The 18330-nt window shown below is 47.5% G+C and overlaps 1 protein-coding gene and 1 long non-coding RNA gene across 3 annotated transcripts in view; one reads left to right on the plus strand and one right to left on the minus strand.

The window, feature by feature from the left end:
• UNC5C (unc-5 netrin receptor C) overlaps nt 1-11039 on the plus strand; it is a 338935-nt gene extending 327896 nt beyond the window's left edge. For both annotated transcript variants that reach the window (XM_010980601.3, XM_010980602.3), the window contains 4 exons: nt 1163-1312; nt 3158-3322; nt 8291-8469; nt 9198-11039. In XM_010980601.3, the coding sequence (XP_010978903.1) occupies nt 1163-1312; nt 3158-3322; nt 8291-8469; nt 9198-9363 (660 nt within the window). In that variant the 3' untranslated portion in view covers nt 9364-11039. The remainder of the gene's footprint in view (nt 1-1162; nt 1313-3157; nt 3323-8290; nt 8470-9197) is intronic.
• Nucleotides 8465-18181, minus strand: LOC116157839 (uncharacterized). Its single transcript, XR_010380565.1, has 7 exons — nt 17930-18181; nt 15967-16101; nt 14563-14654; nt 13477-13639; nt 11973-13252; nt 10328-10545; nt 8465-8897 (listed from the first exon to the last, which is right to left on the minus strand). It is a non-coding gene; the product is annotated as an uncharacterized LOC116157839 (long non-coding RNA).
• Nucleotides 18182-18330: the final 149 nt, after the last annotated feature.

An 18330-nucleotide genomic window follows, 5' to 3' on the forward strand; every position in this document is an offset into this window, starting at 1 on the left:
CACTCAGTTTTCCACTATGACCAGCTATCTTTGCAGGTCGGGGTTCCTAATACCTGCGTGTAGAATAGCCTGAATGATCACCTGTGGGATGGAACCCCATGCTTTCAATCATGATCTCCCCAAAGAAAAAAATCGTATTTTGTGTTTATATCTGTATAAAATCTAGTATTTTCCTGAACTCCTTAAAAAAAAAAAGTTATAAATGGCTGCCTGTTTGCATCACTGAAACTTTTAAGGCACAAGAAGAGCAAAATGCATAGGGATGGTTCAGACAGCATAGGAGGCTCAGGATATTTTGTTCATCGATAACTTATGGTTTGCTGATGTTTGGATAATTGTAGCTGTAGTTGTAAATGCTTCATTAACTCCCATTAACTAGACTGAGGAATGGAAGTAGATGGAGAATGTATCTTCATGTTACATCTTTATAGCATAAGTAAAGTTACATAGCAAAATTTTTAATCAGCCACAGTTCTTGAGAAATGAGGTGTTTCTTAAAAAAATTTAATCTGAGTTTCTATTTATATTAATATTTGGTGCTGAAAAAAACCTTCCTACTGTTATCAGTGTATTTTCCTCTAATAAGACATCTAATGAGCATATTTTAATTTTTTGATATTTGGGAATTGTGTAATGGATAATTTTAAGCAAAAATTTTATCTTTGTAGGTAAAAAAACTGAAACAGAAAAAGCACCCAAAACACATTTGAAATTTTTATTTGTTGGCTGGTGTTACCAATCTAAGATACGATTTATTTTTTAGTTATTTGCCCCTTTCCCTAAAAGTTCATTGAAAATCTACTTACTTACCCATTTGCCTGCATTTCTATTTTTTCTTTTATTGATGTTTCTTCCCATTTTGGTTTTGTTTGTTACTTCCCTGCATCTGACTAAATATTCCACTTGTCCGTCAGGAGGTGCAGACTGTACTGAACGTGCCCCACGACATAGTGTGATGTGGATTGCTGAAACAGCCCATGGTCAGTAAGGGCCCAGTCACATGCAAACTGACCAGGGCCTCAGCTGGTGGGAGTCGCAGGGTCTCGAGGCTGCAGAAGGGACGCCATGCGTTGCAGTTAGGTGTGGCAGGGGAGGCACACTGGGGACGCATGTCACGGAAGTGACACAGGGCAGTCATTTGCTTTTGGGCATGTCGTTGCAGGAAGTTCTGCAGCTCGAGAGACAGATGGGAGGACAGCTCCTAGAAGAACCTAAGGCTCTTCACTTCAAAGGCAGCAGCCACAACCTGCGCCTGTCCATTCATGACATTGCCCACTCCCTCTGGAAGAGCAAACTGCTGGCCAAGTACCAGGTAAGGTTCCCCAGCTGAACTAAAGGCTTGGAGACATCTCCGAGAAAGAGGGCTAGAATGATTTAGACAGAAGATACTCCCTTCCTTGAAAGTAATCCTACATCAGGACTTGCTTTGCCAAAATAGTTTGGGGTTGTGTAGGATTTTTGAAAAACACTCTAGACATACTTGAAAAAATGCTTTTTTCTTAATTCTCTTTCAGGTAAGTGTACTATCATTGTTTTATTTTTAGTAAATAAGACTTCCAAGTCCATCATTTCAGTTCATTTTCTGAGTAAAAGTTAATATGGAATGGATAACAGCCAGTCTCAAATGCTTTCATAGAAGAAAGAGAAGAACATGGTTATCCCATGTGACACAAATGAGGCCCCAGCCTGGCCGGGACAGTGTCTTTACATTGAAAATTTAGAAGGAACCTCAGCTTGGAAACTGGAGTAGCAAGTAAAAATAAACGATGGTCAGGATTTTATTAGAGAACAGCATAAAAATACTGGTCCCAAGTTCCAACGTATGTACCTGTGGGAAAAACAGGATCCTCCTCCCCTCCACCGGGCAGTCTGAGCTCTCAGGAGGCTGTGTGACGGGCTCCATAGCCTCAGAGCCCGTCCTGGGAGACAGACACACCTAGATAAGCAGGGATCCTTGTCTCCACGTGTGTAAACCCAACCCCGCACACCGCGCCACAGCTGAGCTGGCTGTGCCTTTCTGCTGTAAATCAGTGAGCATGCTAGGGGGGCTGAGGGGAAGGTTTTCAGCTGCTTTCTTACTCTCAGTCTGGTACTTAGACCGGAACTGTGGGGAACAAACCTAGTTCGCCACCAGTCTCAAACTTTGATGTGGGGGTGTGCTAGCTCTTCTGTGTAACTCAGCACTTGATTGAGAGATTGGCTTTAACTTTCTCTTTAAAACCCTCCCTTTGCTTTCTCCTTCCTCTAGTTTTGCAACTGCCATAAAACTCCACAAATCTTCCCCTTTTATGAACAATTTCTTTTGCGTAGTCATAATGGAAAATGCTGTTTTTCTAATAATGATCATCTGATATTAGCACAGGCTAAGCCTGGTTCCTCCCACCTGCCAGACTCCCTTGTACTTTGGCTGATCTCATTTAACCCCTTCCTTTCAGGTACTCTTCCTTAGTCATCTTTCACAGATGAGGAAACTGAGGCATGGAAAGCTTAAGTAACTTGCCCCAAATCACCAAGTAAGCCAGGGGAAGCAGTCTCGCTTGTACTGAATTTGGCTCCAGAGCCTCTGTTCTTAACGTGTTCTCCCATTTTTTTTTAATGTGTCACTCTTTTCTTTCCTTTACTGAGAACAAGATTCTAGGGTGGGCTCTGCATGGTTGTCTAGACCCACAGACAGTCACGTCCGTGAGAGGTTTGGTGCTCTCTAGGCCAAGAACTTTCCGTGGCAGCCCCAGCCTCTGGTTTCCAACTTGGAGTGAGTCTTGGGTTCCCCGTCCCCTGCATCATCCTTTAGACTTTCTGTGCTTTTCTCCAGGACAGCAAGGCAGGAACTCCTTCTAATGGACAATGAGTAGGATGTGTAGGTTTCATTTTGGGAATTTTCTAAACCTTAAAAAATCCCTTACGATGGCTTTGTTGTCAATGACAGAGAAGTGGCAGACTTGCTTAGGGGTATGGGTTCTGGGGCTGATTCCCTGGGCTATGACCTCGACTCTGGGTAAGTTATTTAACCTCTCTGAGCCTCAGGGTTTTCATCTGAAAAGTGGGTCGGGCTGTACTTGTCCACGGGCCTGTTGTGAGGATTAAATGAGGTGATATGTGTCACAAACACTGAGACAAGCACTTGGCAGCACTGTGTCAACACTTCCATCTGTTTTAGGAAATTCCTTTCTACCATATCTGGAGTGGGTCTCAGAGAAACCTCCACTGCACGTTCACTCTGGAAAGATTTAGCCTGAACACAGTGGAGCTGGTCTGCAAGCTGTGTGTGCGGCAGGTGGAAGGAGAAGGGCAGATCTTCCAGCTCAGCTGCACCGTGTCTGAGGTGAGAGGCGCTCATCTGTCTTTGATCGATCAGGGAGGGACGGAGCTCGGGGAGGAGGAGGGGGGTGAAAAGTATCTCCACGGAGGCTCGAGGGGAAGTCCTGAAGAGCTCTCTGGAGGGCCTGCTTGTTAATAGAAAAAGAACACAAGAGAGGATCCTTTTCAAAAGACAAGCCTTTTTATATGTTGTGACATGAATTTAAGGATAATGGTTTCACTTTTTACACAGATCTGAATTTCAAGTATAAGGTTTAATTTAGGTAGCTGCACATGGAGTAACTTTCCCAAAGCTTCCCCCCTGCACCTTGTTCCTGCACCCCTGCCTCTCCTCGGAACTCGCCCACCTTGGTCTGAGTGCGTGCTGCCTGCCCCTCCTTTTCCTTTTTTCTCTGTTGAAAGGAGAAATCTCTTGGTCTCCGTGCTTTCTTATACATCAGCCTCCAAATAGAAGAGATGCCTTTTTCCCCCAGGGTGGGAGAGATGGTCCCGAAATAGAAGTAACATCTCCACATTTTCCCCCAGTGGCCGCGACATTGCTTTGCCTTGTGGTGACCCTCACTCCCTTCAGGTGGGAATTTTTATACATCCCTCTTACAGAAGTAAGTCATCACTGATGTTTAAAACTTCTCTGGATAGAAAGAGGGGGGAGGGGCTCGTGATCTTAGCGGTTACCTGGCACCCCATAGCTTGGAGTTAGAACCGTGGAAATCCTTCAGGCTGCAGGAAGAAAAGGATACAGCCGCTGGGCAGAGGCAGAGCCTTCTGGCCCATGGAGCTAAGGTGGGCCCTGCTCTCTGTGCCACATAGCACAGAACTGTCGTATTTTAGGGCTACAGCAGGACAGTGCATGATTTAAAAGACTGCTTCTCCCCGGCTGTCTCGTGCACAGTGAAGAATGAAATGTCACCACCGTGTTAGGTGTGTCTCGCTCCCCACGTAGTATTTACAGACTGTCTTCCTTAGCAAACTCAGGAGGGTGCACGTCAGCCTTGACGCCGCCGCATCCCTTTCCCACAGCCCACGAGGCGTGGCCATCGTTTCCTCCTGCCGCTTCAGGAGACTTTCGACTCATAAACAACTTTAGTCACAGACCTCAGTGACATTCACAAGGCATGATCTTGGTGTCAGGGCGCCATGGCAACCGCCGGGCCTGGCGACGTGCAGGCCTATCTCCCGGGCCCACAGCACCACCCCTGCTGGCTCAGGAGGGTGTTTTCACTTTCCAGGCCCAGCAGGCCTGCAAAGTTCAGTAACCACCCAGCTCCAGGGACAACAAAGGCTGCGGACTGTTGTGGGGGAGGAGGAGGTCTACTCCTTTGATGCTTGCTCTCTGTTCAGCGTGAGTGTCTGCTGTGTGATGAAAAGGTGGACCAGCTGCAGCTGCCTCTGAAAGCGCGCCGGTCAGTCCTGGCTCCCCCAGCAGGCTCGCCGCCGAGAGACCGTCGTATGGTCTCATCACAGCTTAAGGACTTTCTTTCTCGTGCCAATGTAGAGGAAAGATGATTTCTTTTGCAGCTTGGCAGCAGTCATCTCAGAGCACATTTAACAGAGGATGACCCGAGTCAGATGACTTTGGGGATTAAGGGGCACTCTGCGGCTTTTACTTCTGGGTCACTGAGTCCCACCATTGTTGTTAGCATTTGAATGTGGTGCATGCAGCCCAGAGAGGATGAGTCGGGGGCTGATGTTGGGGAGCGAGGCTCTGCAGAGCCCTGAGGCCTGGACCCTCATCAAAAGCTCCAAGGAGGGGTGCCCTGTGATTGACAAGCCATAACTAACCAGAGAAAAGGCTCCGTCGGTGGCGTCTGTCTTCTGGACAGCGCTCCTTCCGAGGGTCACACGGCAAGCTGGCAGGTGGGCTGGGGGTGCAGTTCCAATGTTCTGTCTCCCAAGAATGAGCTGACTTTCCAGGAATGTGCTGCCCCACCCCCCAGCCACCCTCCACCCCTCATCAAGTTGCTAAAGCGACTTGGCCCTTGGCCTCCCTAGTCAGGAGGAGGACCTGCCCCCCTCCCCAGGAGAGCAGGCTGTGCTTGACATAGACCGTAGTGATGCCAAGAGAGCCTTGGCTAGAGATGCCTTAACTAGATATAAAGCCTTTAGTCTCAGAGATGAAATTTCAGAATGAGAACGTCTAGAAGAGTTAAGAATATGGGTATGAATGAGTATCAAAATGTAAATGATGAAAGACGTTGTTTTGAGGGCATGGGGAAGTAGCAACGGGGAAGCTACTCATCACCACCGAGAGAAAAAAATGTAGAAAAGAGAAACTTAGTCTCTTCAGGACTTGTATTTTGTTTTAACTATAGACAAAGACATTACAACCCTGTTAACTACTGACCCTCGGCACTTTTGTGCACGTAAAGAACAGTAGTAAAAATGTACAGAGCCTCACTCTGCTCTCGTCATCCTGTTTCCCTCTTTTGTTTTCTATAACCTGTTCAAAACCACCCATGGGAAAATCTAGTTTTCTAAGTGACTTCACAAAGGACTGGATTTCTCCTGGGGAGTGTTGAAAATGTGAGCCATGGCAGCTGTTTGGTTAATAGTGAAAAATCGTATGTTTAACTCAGGGAACCATAACATCAAAGACAGATGGTACCAATATCATAAACAGTTATTGTAATAAGCATTCTGTTGAGAGTAAACTCTACTTTTACCTGGAAGTAAAGGAAGAACTAATAGCAATTGAAATTACCAGATGAAATGTAAATGCATGTATGTATGTATTTTTCTTTTACCTCCAAGGCTGTTGTCAGCCACCTGATAAGACAGACAAATTCTGCCCTATTGGATTCCTTTCCTCCACACAGGCAAAGTGGCCAAGGCTGGAGACTCAGGGTTTGAAGACCCTTCACCAGGAAAGGGGGGACCACATGGAGGCGTGAGCAGGCCTCCCGGGGAGCCATGCCCTTCGCCACGTCCAGCTGGAACGAAGCTCATTGCTGCTCCAGGAGGTGGACTTCTATCAGGATCTGGCTTCCTCCTCTGTGCAAGAAAAAAATGTATCATTTTAACAACTATGCACTGAATAGCTTCCATGTGCTAGGCACTTCCCTGAGGATCAGAGAAGTTCTGAAGATGACAAAAGTACTCTCACGGCCAAGAGACTTGGGAAGTCAAAGGACGTAACACAAGTACAACCAGCAGGCAGATGTGGATGGTGGGAACTGTGGGAAGTGCTCCAGGTCGATGGCTTTGGGTGGCTCTGCTTCAGGAAGATGCTTTCTGGTCCAGGCTTTGAGGGGGGTTACTTGACAGAGATGCAGGGAGAGGGCACAAGAACTGGCAGAGGGACATCCTTGAGAGAGGCCCTGGAAACAGGGAATGTCCTGTCTGAGGAGACTGAGTTGTGGTCAAGGCAACCTGAGGAAGGTGGGCAGATTTTCTGGTGCTGGGAGCACCTGGGGCCTCAGACCAGCCGACCAGGCAGGTTGTGCAAGTGGCCCTCAGCGCCTGGTCAGGGGAGCCCTGAGTGAGCAAGAGAGGCGTCAGCTCTGGGCTTTAGGAAGCTGAGTTTGGCCGAAGGGATAGATAACAGTAAGCAGCCAGGAGTGATTGTGGCCAAAATCTGGGGACACGAGAAGCCAGCAGGACTTCAAAGTGGGCGAGGGCTCTAAGCTGTGGGTATACCTCGGATTTCTCTATGCCTCTGCCCACCCCAACCTGTACCTTATTTTATATCCAGTATAAGTCTTGGGCACTTGGGGCAGACATCCCCATGTCCATTGAAAACCACAGTCATGTGCCTTCATGTCACTCTTCTGGTCCCCGTTGTTTATGCTCTGTGCCTTTGAGGTGAAGAACCCTCTGTCCTCGCAGTCCCTTGCCCCGGGATGGACTCTGCAGTGCGACTGCATAGGTCTCACTGTGAGCCCTGGCTGCTATCGCGGAACATGGAGCACACCATCCAGTGACACTGGGACACAGACAGCGGCCCCCGCCGGGCAGGATTATCGAAGGATGGGAGGCTCCAGGCAACAGTGGCAGTGACCTCTGAGCTGAACGCTCTGCAAGACCTTTGAGACTTCCTGGTGGCTGGAACTGCATGTGGCTACTTTATCCTCCAGCAACTAATTATGTACACCAAGGAGTTACCTGCTTTGAAAAAAAAGAGAGATGACATTTAAAGTAGATTAAGTGGATTTTCTTTTATTGCTTTAATAGTTCCCAGGCAACATTTGTTTTTGCTCTTCCAACTAGCAGAAGTGATCAGAAAATGATTAGAGTTTCTCCTGCAGATGAATTTCAGATTTTGCATTTGTGCTGTTTTATGAGCTGAAACTATCTTAAGAGCCAATTTATGGTTTTCTCTACTAAAATTAGATTTAAAAAAAAAAAAGGGCATACCAGCGACTGGAGAATTCCATTAGCAACTTGCCCTGAGGCAAGGTACTATGTTCACCATTTTCTTTTGAAAAATTAGTCTTAATTTGACACCATTTAGGGGAGAGCCGTGTTCCATTTCATTCAACAAGGGCAGAACTGAGCTATCTCCTAGAAAGGTTAGAGGGAGAATTTACTGGAGCATTTGCCCAGGGCATTCCCCGCAGGGTCAGACAGTCTCTGGACTCTCAGATCTGTTCATTCTCAAAGAACTGCCCTTTTGAACAGTTCTCCGCTCCTAAAATCGAAACCCCTACGAGTATTGATATTTCCTCCCTCACCCTAGAGAATCCTGTTAGAAAAGCTGTTCCTGAATTACACCTGAGCTTTCTATCTAGCCTAGCCCTTATGGAAGCCCCATAAATCCAAGGCTGTGCAAAGTCAGCTCAAAGTGTACCTCTCCCTCTCAGCCAGGTCACAGAGAATCACGACTTCCGTTTCAGAAGAAGCTGTTCTTACTAAGGAGGATAACAGCCCTCATCTCTCCTTACCACTCAAAGCACAGCGTTCTGTTGCGAGGTTCAGTAAGGATTGCTTTTGTCTTCAGAAATAACGCTGTGTTGTTCCTGTGCCTGAACTACAGGAACCTACTGGCACTGATCTGCCTCTGCTGGATCCAGCCAGCACCATCACCACCATGACGGGCCCCAGCGCTTTCAGCATCCCTCCGCCGATCCGGCAGAAGCTCTGCAGCAGCCTGGACGCCCCGCAGACGAGGGGTCATGACTGGAGGATGCTGGCCCACAAGCTAAACCTGGACAGGTGGGTGTGGCCGGGCTCCAGGACTTGTAACTGTCAGGCTGTTTTGGGCAACATTCCTTTTTTTCCACCTGTAGATTTACTTACTTTCCATTCCACCAACATGTATTAAGCTCTTACCTTGTATCTGGCACTGTGGTCTTGCAGACACGTTGAGAGACATCCTGGGCTTATCTGATGTATTTAAGGATCAAGTTTTGTAGTCCACTTTGCAAAGCTGGGGAGTTAAGTCCTCCTAAATAATACATCCATTCAGTAGCTATTGTCCCTCCTCTGTTGAGTAGGACCTAATGCTGGATGGGTAAGTAACGTGCTAAACACAGCATTGCTATTAAGTTATAAAAAGACCTCAGGAGCTGCTTTGTAGGACGTTGCCATCACTACCAACCAAAAGGCGTGGCGTGACTTGTCAAAGATGCTCAGAGCCTGGGCTGGAAAGAAAACATATGTCTCTTGATTTCCTGTTTAGGATGTGACCCGTAGACATCTTGTCTCTTAAATTATCTTACTCAGAGTTGAGGTTAACAAAGTTAAACATCACGTCTCCTGTCTGGGGCTGATGTAATTAAGAGCGAGCTAGTTATTTAGGATGGCTCACTGTAAGCAACAGTTTCTCAAGTGGGACCAGGATGCTTAAAGAAATGCAGACACAAAGAGGTTTAGTAAAAACTGAAAGGAAACTAGGTCCATAAATCACACCATTCAGGACATCTTCCCATTACCATTTACAGGTACTTGAATTACTTTGCCACCAAATCAAGCCCAACTGGTGTCATCCTGGATCTTTGGGAAGCACAGAACTTCCCAGATGGAAACCTGAGTGTGCTGGCAGCTGTCTTGGAAGAAATGGGAAGACACGAAACAGTAGTGTCTCTCGCAGCCGAAGGGCAGTATTGACCCAGGCTGGAGCTGAAAGTGCAGGACGAGAATCACAGGGGCTGCGGCCGCCCAGGGGAGTGCAGCTGAGCAGGAAGCCCAGCCTGGACCAGTGAGCGCCACAGGCCAGGCCGCAGCGGAGAGAAGGCAGGCAGGTGACTGCCGCTACCCATGGCCGCCCGGCTTGGACGTCGTCACCGGAGCTAAGAACAGTTGTACAAATGTGTATCTTGAATTTAGAAATCAACCTAATTTTCCTCTTAGTTGGGCTGTATGCTGTGTGGTACAGGATCTTACAGTTTCCTAGGAAACGCTTTTTATTGCTATCCAGATATATGGATAAACTTTCTTAACAAACCCAGTTTCTACAAACGTTGTTTACATCAAATTGGACAGGGATGCAGACATTGTCCATGGCTCGTTCTATTTTTGTTTAAATCATTTGGAGTTGAAGCTGTGGATGGTTTGCTGTGTCTCTCTCAGATTAGTAATTTACAGAGACATCACAGACTTTTCCTACAAATCGTGTGCATCAAGTGTCTCAGATAACCTTCCCATCAGTGTTCTGTTTCTAGAACTTGTAGAACCCATGTTACTGTCTGTATCAGGGACGTGGGGAATCTAAGTGTAAAGGAGAAATAGCTAAAACACCTTATTCCTTGAGGGCGCCCACCTCCTGCCCTTGGGGAGTAAAGCTGTAGCCTCGCAGGAAGACAGTGATTCATGTTCAGCCACACAAACAAGCGTTTCTTCACAACATGTGTGTTTGTAATATGCAATTTGAAGTGTTTTTTTAAAGGTATTATCATTATTATTATTGATGAGTATTTACAAGTATTCTAGTACAAGGATTTTCTTTAACTTCTGTTTTGTTAGCAGTACTGTTAGCGTTTAGCTATTGACTAGATCCGCGCACCTTCTCACGCAACAGGGTGGGCGTGGTCACCATTTTAATTAAACAGGCGTCGCTTCCTTGACCTCTTACCTTTCTCCCACCGCTCTGTCCTGGAAAGGTGGTCCATGCGTGCTGACTTCATCAGTCTGTTCTTTCCACTTGCTCAGGAAGGGGCTTTGTCCTGAGTCTTGTCATGGGACGCACCTCCAGGAAAGCTCACTTGGTATTGTGGTCACGTGGCCCCACACGCCGCCTGTTGGTCCTCTGTCTGCTGTGGAGGCAGTGTGGTTGGAGGGACAGCTTCTGACCTGGAAATCAAGAAACCAGTTCTCATTCTGGGTTTGTTGTTGCCTAGCTGTGCTACCTTGGGAGAGTCGTTTACCCTCGCTGGACCTCAGTCTCCTTACCTGTAAAAGGAAGGGGTAGGATTAGATCCACTCAAGGTTCAAAAATGCTGGACTTCCACTGTGATGCCTCCAGTCTCATTCATCACTGTGAAGATCACAATGGACGCTGACCTGGATCATTTAAAGAATCACCCTGTCTTTTGCCCAGGCTACATTATGCCTTTCAAGTAGCTCCAACTTTGAAGATGATTATTCTAACTTGTAACATATTTGTTATGCTTTCAAGTCTCGTCTTTGTGTCATTGCATCATGCTGTTCACCCGGAGATGACATCTCTTAATCATCACTTTCTTTCCTCTCTTGGGACCACTTGCCTTTCTGACTAGTTGCAAATTATGTTCTATTACTGTTTTGGTTAAAAATTTTTTAATTAAAAAAATTTTTTAACTGAAAAATAGTCAGTCATTAGACTACTTTTTGTAACTATGATATTTCCTTAGGACCACAGGCTCTTTGTTTTAACACAGAGACACCATTCATTCAGCAGGTGGGAAATAAAGAGTCAAGACTGAACAACAAGCACCCGTACGTATGAATCAGAACTTTCAAAACATACCTGTGGTTTACTTTTGGGCTGAAGGTATCGAGATTGCTGGCTGGATTTGATTTAGAAATAATGTTATACATTTTTCCCCTTCTTTCCACATATAATTTCCTCTCCTAACTATTTTGGTAACTTTTGATATTCCCAGGTTCTTCCATCCTCATCATTGAGAAACTTAATACTTTGATAGGGAGCTTTTTCTTTCATACCTTTCATTTCTTATCTTCTGTCTCAGAGATACAGCCCAGTCTCTCTTTCAGGCCACTCCCTGTACCACATATAAAAATACATTACACTGGTTGTGAAAGGGAAAGACTGCACGAATAAACAAGTTCAGTGGATAGTAATACATTTACAGCAATGCGTATGTGACCAAAAGACAGTAAAGCTATTCTACATAGAACAAATTTTAAATATATAATTTTTAAAAATGAGGAGGAGAAAAGAAAGTTATTGTCCACTGCTGCATCTTGAAATAACTTCTCAAGATTGCTTATTACTGGTTTGGGCCACTCTCATCTGTGGAAGTCAACAATTAGAAATCTTTAAAAAAAAAAAAAAAAAAGCAAAGAGTAGAAAGGAGCAAATAGATAGTATCCAGATAAATCAATTTCAAAACTGACTTAAAAAATCATCAACAGAAATACAGAAGCTAGCAGGAACTACATTTTCGCAGCCATTGAGGGCCTGAGGGGTTCCCTTCAGGTGCTTCGTGGTTTTTGGTTCTACTTCTCAGCGCCTGAAACGGGACGCACAGTTGATTCCCTGTAAGTGAGGCACTTACCTGTCATGGACCCCATCACGTCATGTTCCCTGTCAACTGAATGTCCATGTCCGTACGTCCAACACATCATTTACATCAAATAATTTTCACTGCAAGTTCTGATTTCCTTCTTGTAAGGAGTGAAGTACCAGCTGTTAGGTTGCTCTCAAATGCAGAAGGTGCAGACTCAACAGTCCAGCACATGGGGAGTTACTTCATCAGCCCTTCTGTGACACGTCCTGCCTTTAATTCCTAGCGCTTCTATGTAGCTTGTGAGGAAAGAGCTGCTGACTTCATCTGGAAGGAAAAAAAAAAATCTGCCACTTGTGCCTGGTGCCATCTAGTGGTGGACAACACTATCTACCCTGAGTTTGGTAGAAAAACTCAGGAAAAGCTGTCTGACAAAAGAAAAGAAAAGAAAACCTGTAGAGTCAACAGGACCTTTATGACAAACAGGTGTGGGGAAAGGCTCACTTCAAGTACAGTTGTCTTATTCTCACATTTTTTCACTTGAATTTCCCGTATCAAAAATTATGTCATTATGAACCTAGTATGTTACTCATTGATACACAACATGTCTCAAGTTGGATTTTGGTTATAGAAATTATCGAAATACATATAAATCTTTACAAAACAGTTTTTAAAGAGTTGTTCTTAACACATATTTTTCATTGGGCTTTGTGTGTTTTAAATCATCTTTTAGTTCTCTAACAATTAGTTTTGGAGTGGAAAAAGCATCCATGTAGAAATAAGTTTTATATATGCAAATGAAAGTACTATGTCCAGTGAAGCGAAAATTGTGGTTGTTACTCAAGAAGAAATTAGCTTCCTTTCTTCTGAATTTGGAGATCTAAAGGCAGAGGTTTCATTCTGTTTTCATTTTCCTCTCACCAAATTCATGCAGATTTCCTTAAAGTGATCTGGGAGGAACAGAAGTTAGATTCAGAACTGATAATTAGGCACAAGGCGATGCCAAACGTGTAACACCGAGGCGCTCACAGCCAACAGCCTTTTCATAAACAGCATGAACACAGGCGAGGCTGCTCACCTCAGCTACGCAGAAAAATCCCCATCCTCACATGAGCCATGTAAGCGCCTCCAAAGCCAGGGCCGCATTTGGGGTGAGACGTCCGTGACTGAAGTGCATAGCCATCAGCCATTTTTATATATACTGTTACTTTATAGACTTTAGTCTCCCAGCATTCAAACCATAGAACCGTTCTTCAGGGAGACTTCATGGAGACTGAGTCCACAGCACCCTGGAATCCACAGTCAGCAGTGTTTTCACAGAGGTGTTTCTCCTATAAGTGAAATGCCTTCAAAGTAAACATCCCAATGGTAGAATCGAGATTTCTGACTTCTGGAGAGGAGCAGACAAGGCTCTTGCTGTGCTCCTGGTCTGCTTTCCCCTCCGGCAGTAACGTCCGGGGAAGGCAGCAGCTGAACACCTGTCTCCCCAGAATTCACAAGCCTTTGCCGCTACACGCTCCACCCCCATGGAGGCAAAGAAAGTAAAAGTACTGACCTGCCGGAGAGCGTCAAGTAGGTGGAAGACATTCACTTGTCGAGTTTTCAGTCTTCAGCTTGAATGGGAGCTTTGGCTTTTGCTGAACAGTTGTTCTCGACAAGTTAGCAGTTTCGCACGGAGAAGCTCAGTGCAAGGCCAAAGCCGATGAGAGACAGGATGGCTGGAAACAGCCAAAGTGAAGTTAGGTTTTATCCATCTTCTTTGAGAACAGAGGAGCTTTTGTGAATCAGAATGCCTTTGCTCAAAGCCAGTTATTTGTAAAGATGATTATAAGGGTCAAGGAGCATTAGATTTTATGGATCCCATAAGGAAAATATTTTTATTATTGATTATCTCAAAGAAATACAACATTGATTTACCTTTCGAGTGCCTCATAGGACCAACTATTACACTTTGCTTCTTTGGATTGTTTCTGTGTGTGTATTTTTTTTAAACCTGACTGAGCTAGTGTTGACTGAAATCCTTAGAACTTTGCCTCTGTGCAATGGAGTGCTATTTCTTTACCCTAAGAAATCCATCTGTTTAATCTCTGGCTGTAATGATCACTTTGAAATAGTTCCCTTGCATCGCTAATGATCTTTTTAATGGAATAACGCATAAGGGGAATAAATACATAGTAACCATTGTTAAATTAAGCCTGTGTCCATACAGGTCAAGTAAGCCAAATGGAATCATAAATATTTCCAGAATTCATGACTGAAAATCAACTATTTTTGAAAAGTAGGGAGATGGCCTTGTATGTCACCGGGCGAGTCTCCCCTCAGACTAACAATTAACTTCCTGATCCTTTAGTCTTATCAGCCTTGTGTGATCGCCCTCATTTTCAGAAATACTACTCTAAACATCTGTCTTCAGAAGAGTTCATGGCTCTCTTTACAGTGGGCTTGTCACCTCCCTGTGTTGATCTCCAGGTGGGATATTAATGGGCTCATTCAACCACATGTAACATACACGCCTCGCCCTATTTTAACACAGACAGGGGAGGTGCTGCCAGGAGGGCAGACAGACAGGCCTGCACAAATGCACGAGCACACAAAACCAAGCGGGTGTCAGAGGCTGCTTCCCAGCCTGCCGTGTACTTACACTCTTGCACAGCGCAGAGGTCTGTCCAGAGATCTTCCGGAATCCCAAGTCAGGAATCCTTGCAGAACGTCACAAGAGTCTTGGCCTACCAGCTGTTGAGTAGAAAACAAGAACGGTGCCCTGAGATACAGTCAGCTGCCCACCAGCTGAAGGCTCTGCTCCTGTACACCAGCCTTCTAACATGCCATTTCAGATTGTGCCTCAGCGAAAGGATGCATTGCTGAAGGCCATTAACACTTCAGGATCTTTTACAAATATGCTTGAATCCTACATGCCAACCTTAAATTCCAAAGGTCTGCTGGGCTTGGCACTAATCAGAGCTGCTGCTAAACCCGATGGCATCGACCTAGGGTGAAATAACGCTCAGTTCTGGAGTTCAGAACGTGAGTCGTAGGCAAATTTTGCTGATCAGCAGCCTAAGAATTGATGAGCCCTTGACCTCTGATCATCAGCACAACCTCAGAGAATCATGGCCTGAGCTGTGTGTCCTGGATGTTATGCCTGTTTAGAACAGCATGAAAGAGCACAAAATCTACAGCCAGCGGGAAATGCCTTCGCCCTTGTATGTGCTCAGAGTCCCTATGACACCTATAAACATAGGGGTATACATTCAAATGCACACTCCTCCAGGCTTTGGGAAAGAAAGAGGACAGCGATCAGGACAAGCTGAGTGCGATTTGCATTCTCCCCTTCGCCCCTTCCCAGGCCGCCCCTTGGAAGGGATTCCCTCACTCTCCAGACAGAATGCACGTAGCCCAGTGGCAGGGAATATCACCTCTGTGTGTGCGTGTGTATGTATGTGTGTGTTGGATGTCACAGTGTTGTATGTGTTCACTGAGTTTAATGTTGACCTGTTGCAAGTTGGTGACCTCCCTCTTCGCCCTTTCTAAAGAGGAGAAGCAGAGTGTGTCAGAGGAAACTCCCCAGCAGTCCGCTGTGAAGGGCGTGTCGGGCACCTGCTATTCCCTGTGGAACAGTTCAACCGCAGAAATGTCAGATTAAGGTTCTGTGCTTGGTTGGATTTCTTTCTTTAAACACGACAACACAAGCTTGGCTTTTCAGATACAGAACACTTCTTTTGTGGTGGAGTTCCCTCCTGCTGCACCTTCTATGCAATTTCTTTTCCAGAAGCTCCCCAGCGGACGCGTGCTCTCTGGGCGACCTGTCCGCGGCGGGGGTGAGGGATGCCCGCCTGGCCGTGCCTCTCCCCTCTCGCCGGCTGCCTCTCCCCGTCTTTCCTGCAGACCCTGGGTTTGTAAATTTGCCTGCATTTATTCTGTCAGCCACTATGTATAAAATGTAAGGAAGAATTTTTAAACAGGTAATAAATTATATTTATAAGCAACAGAGAGTCCCGCCTCCCCTGTTTCTTTGTAATAAAGCCTCCTCTGTGTGAAGACTCACACTGTGTTCCTTCAGTTGGACAGAAAGCCTCCTGGATTCTGCAGGGATGGTCATCACAGCCTCTCCGGGGGCCACAATGAGGTTCTAGAACGATGCTTCTCGGGCCTCTCCACACTCGGAATCACCCTAGGAGATCTAAAAAAATACCACTGCTGGGACCTCACTCTTAAGAGAATCTGAATTCATGGGTCTGGGGTGTAGCCTGGGCGGTGGGAGTTTTCTAAGCTCCCAGGAGACCAGTGAGCAGTTAAGGGGGAGAAGGACGTCTGGGGACGGCTGGTCAGGAGGCCCCAGGGAGGAGGAGTGGGAGCCCAACGCTCTGAGACCCCAACTTAAAGGAAGTCTGCAAACAGCCGCACCGGCAGGTAGGAAATGAATGGGGCACCGGGAACGGGAGGCCCAGGCAGGCCTGTTCAACTTGCTCCAGGACAGCCAGCCCCCCTGTTCAGGGTGATGAGCCAGAGAAAGTCTCCAAGTGCGCAGTGGACACACGGTGGCCCCGTCCTTAGTGAGAGGACTGTGCGGGCTGCTCCCGCCCCAGCCCCTCCTCAGCCTCACAGCCTCGGGGAGCAGCGGTGCCCCCGGACCTCAGACTCAGTCCAGCCCGGTCACAGAGCTGGCTGTGTGTCGGGGCTGAGGAAGTGGTGGCCACACGTGAAGTGGAACCTGGGTAAAAGAGAGGGGAGGAGTGGGTCCCGCGGCTGGGAATTTAGCTCCATTCGAAGAATAGAAATTCAAAGAACAAAACAGCACTGCGCACAGCAAGCTCACAGTGGCGCAGACTCAGCCCACAACCGTCCGCTGGGCCCTGCTTTGGAGGCCGGGATTCCCATAGGGAAAACCAAACCCAGCAAAGGGTGCACACACCCTCCAAGTCAAGTCCGTGAGGCCCCTGCCTGAGCCCCTGTCTGGTTGCGGTCACTGGAAAGTTCTGGGACATGGGCTCTCTGCAGCAGCACAGGCCGGCTCAGACCCTCCTCAGCCCAGGGCTCCCTCCAGCCAGTGAATGCCACCACCCAGGGCAGGAACTGCTCTGCAGGGAGAGAGGTTCTGAGCGCGGGGTCACCTGTGCCCTGCTGTGACCTGAAGGAACCAAGGTTGCAACTTAAAAGTCCCAAGAGAAGACCCTATTCACCTCAGCTGGGATTTACTATCCATCGGCCTTTGAGTCCTGGGAGGCCCACAGCATACAGGAGAGGGGTGCAGGGAGGGTGAGAGGGGTGCAGGGAGGGTGGGAGGGGTGTCCCCACAGCGGACTCTGGCTTGTTGTAAATGTCGCTAGCTTTACATCCTGTGAAACTAACGCCAGGGAGGAGAGCAGCATTTACGAGCACCTGCTGTGAGCCTGGCCCGAGTCACCACGCGCTTCACACAGTCACCCCGCCTATTCCTCCCAAGAGCCCTGCGAGGCGGGGACCGTGGTCCCAGTGTACTGCCCCAGAGCTGAGAAAGTGAAACCATGGGTGGGAGTAAAATCTGAGTCCTAATGCTGGGACGAATTCTCTGGGCAAAAGTGCAGCTGCCTAAACACGGCCAATCACACAAAAACCAGGGAGCCCCTGGTAACTGAGATGCACACTTTCCTGTGCTGTCCGTGCCCAACCCGTGCTGGGTTCCCTCTCTCCTCACCCGCCTCCCAAGGACGCCCTCCAAACCACGCTTTCCACTCTGCCCTCCAGGATGTCCAGTCCCTGGAAAAATAATCTAACACTTTCCCCCTCTCCCTGCAGAGGGTTTTCTCTTCTCAGGGGCACTGGCTCAGAAACCCCAGCAACACTCTCGTGGTCCCACACCCCAGGGACCTCACAGCTGCGGGGAGGACAGGGTCTTTCTCATACTGTTAGGCTGCTTCCAGGTCACTGCCCATGCACAGAGCCCTGCTCCCCCGTACGTCAGGCCAGCAGGCCCCACCAGCCTGTCTCCGCTTCCGCCCCGCTGCTTCTGTAGCCCTGGAGAATCTCACCTCACAACCTTCTCGTCACTGGACTGCCGCCATCCCCGGAGGCTTCAAAATCCAGAGACAGATCTGCAGGCCTGGCATTTGGCTTCCTCTTTCATCACCAACAATCTTGTCTGCTAACTAAATCCGCCCACCCCTCTAGTCACACCTTCAGCCTGTCCTCAGTCCGGCTGCTCCGTCTTTGGAATCCTGACTCTGAACACAGCCCCCTTCCCAGGAACTGCGCCCACACCCCCTCCACCCCCTCCACCCCGGCGCAGCTCCCTGTCCTTTGACCTGCTTCTTTCAGCCTATCAGCTGCCTCCTCTTTCATCACCTCCCACCCCTGGACCACGTGAGCCACCCCCGAGGGTGGTAATTCTGATCTCCCACGACCCTTGCCACCTGGGCCTGATGCCTTGCGC

The sequence above is a fragment of the Camelus dromedarius genome, chromosome 1 (assembly GCF_036321535.1).
Source record: "Camelus dromedarius isolate mCamDro1 chromosome 1, mCamDro1.pat, whole genome shotgun sequence".
Taxonomy (NCBI): Eukaryota; Metazoa; Chordata; class Mammalia; order Artiodactyla; family Camelidae; genus Camelus; species Camelus dromedarius.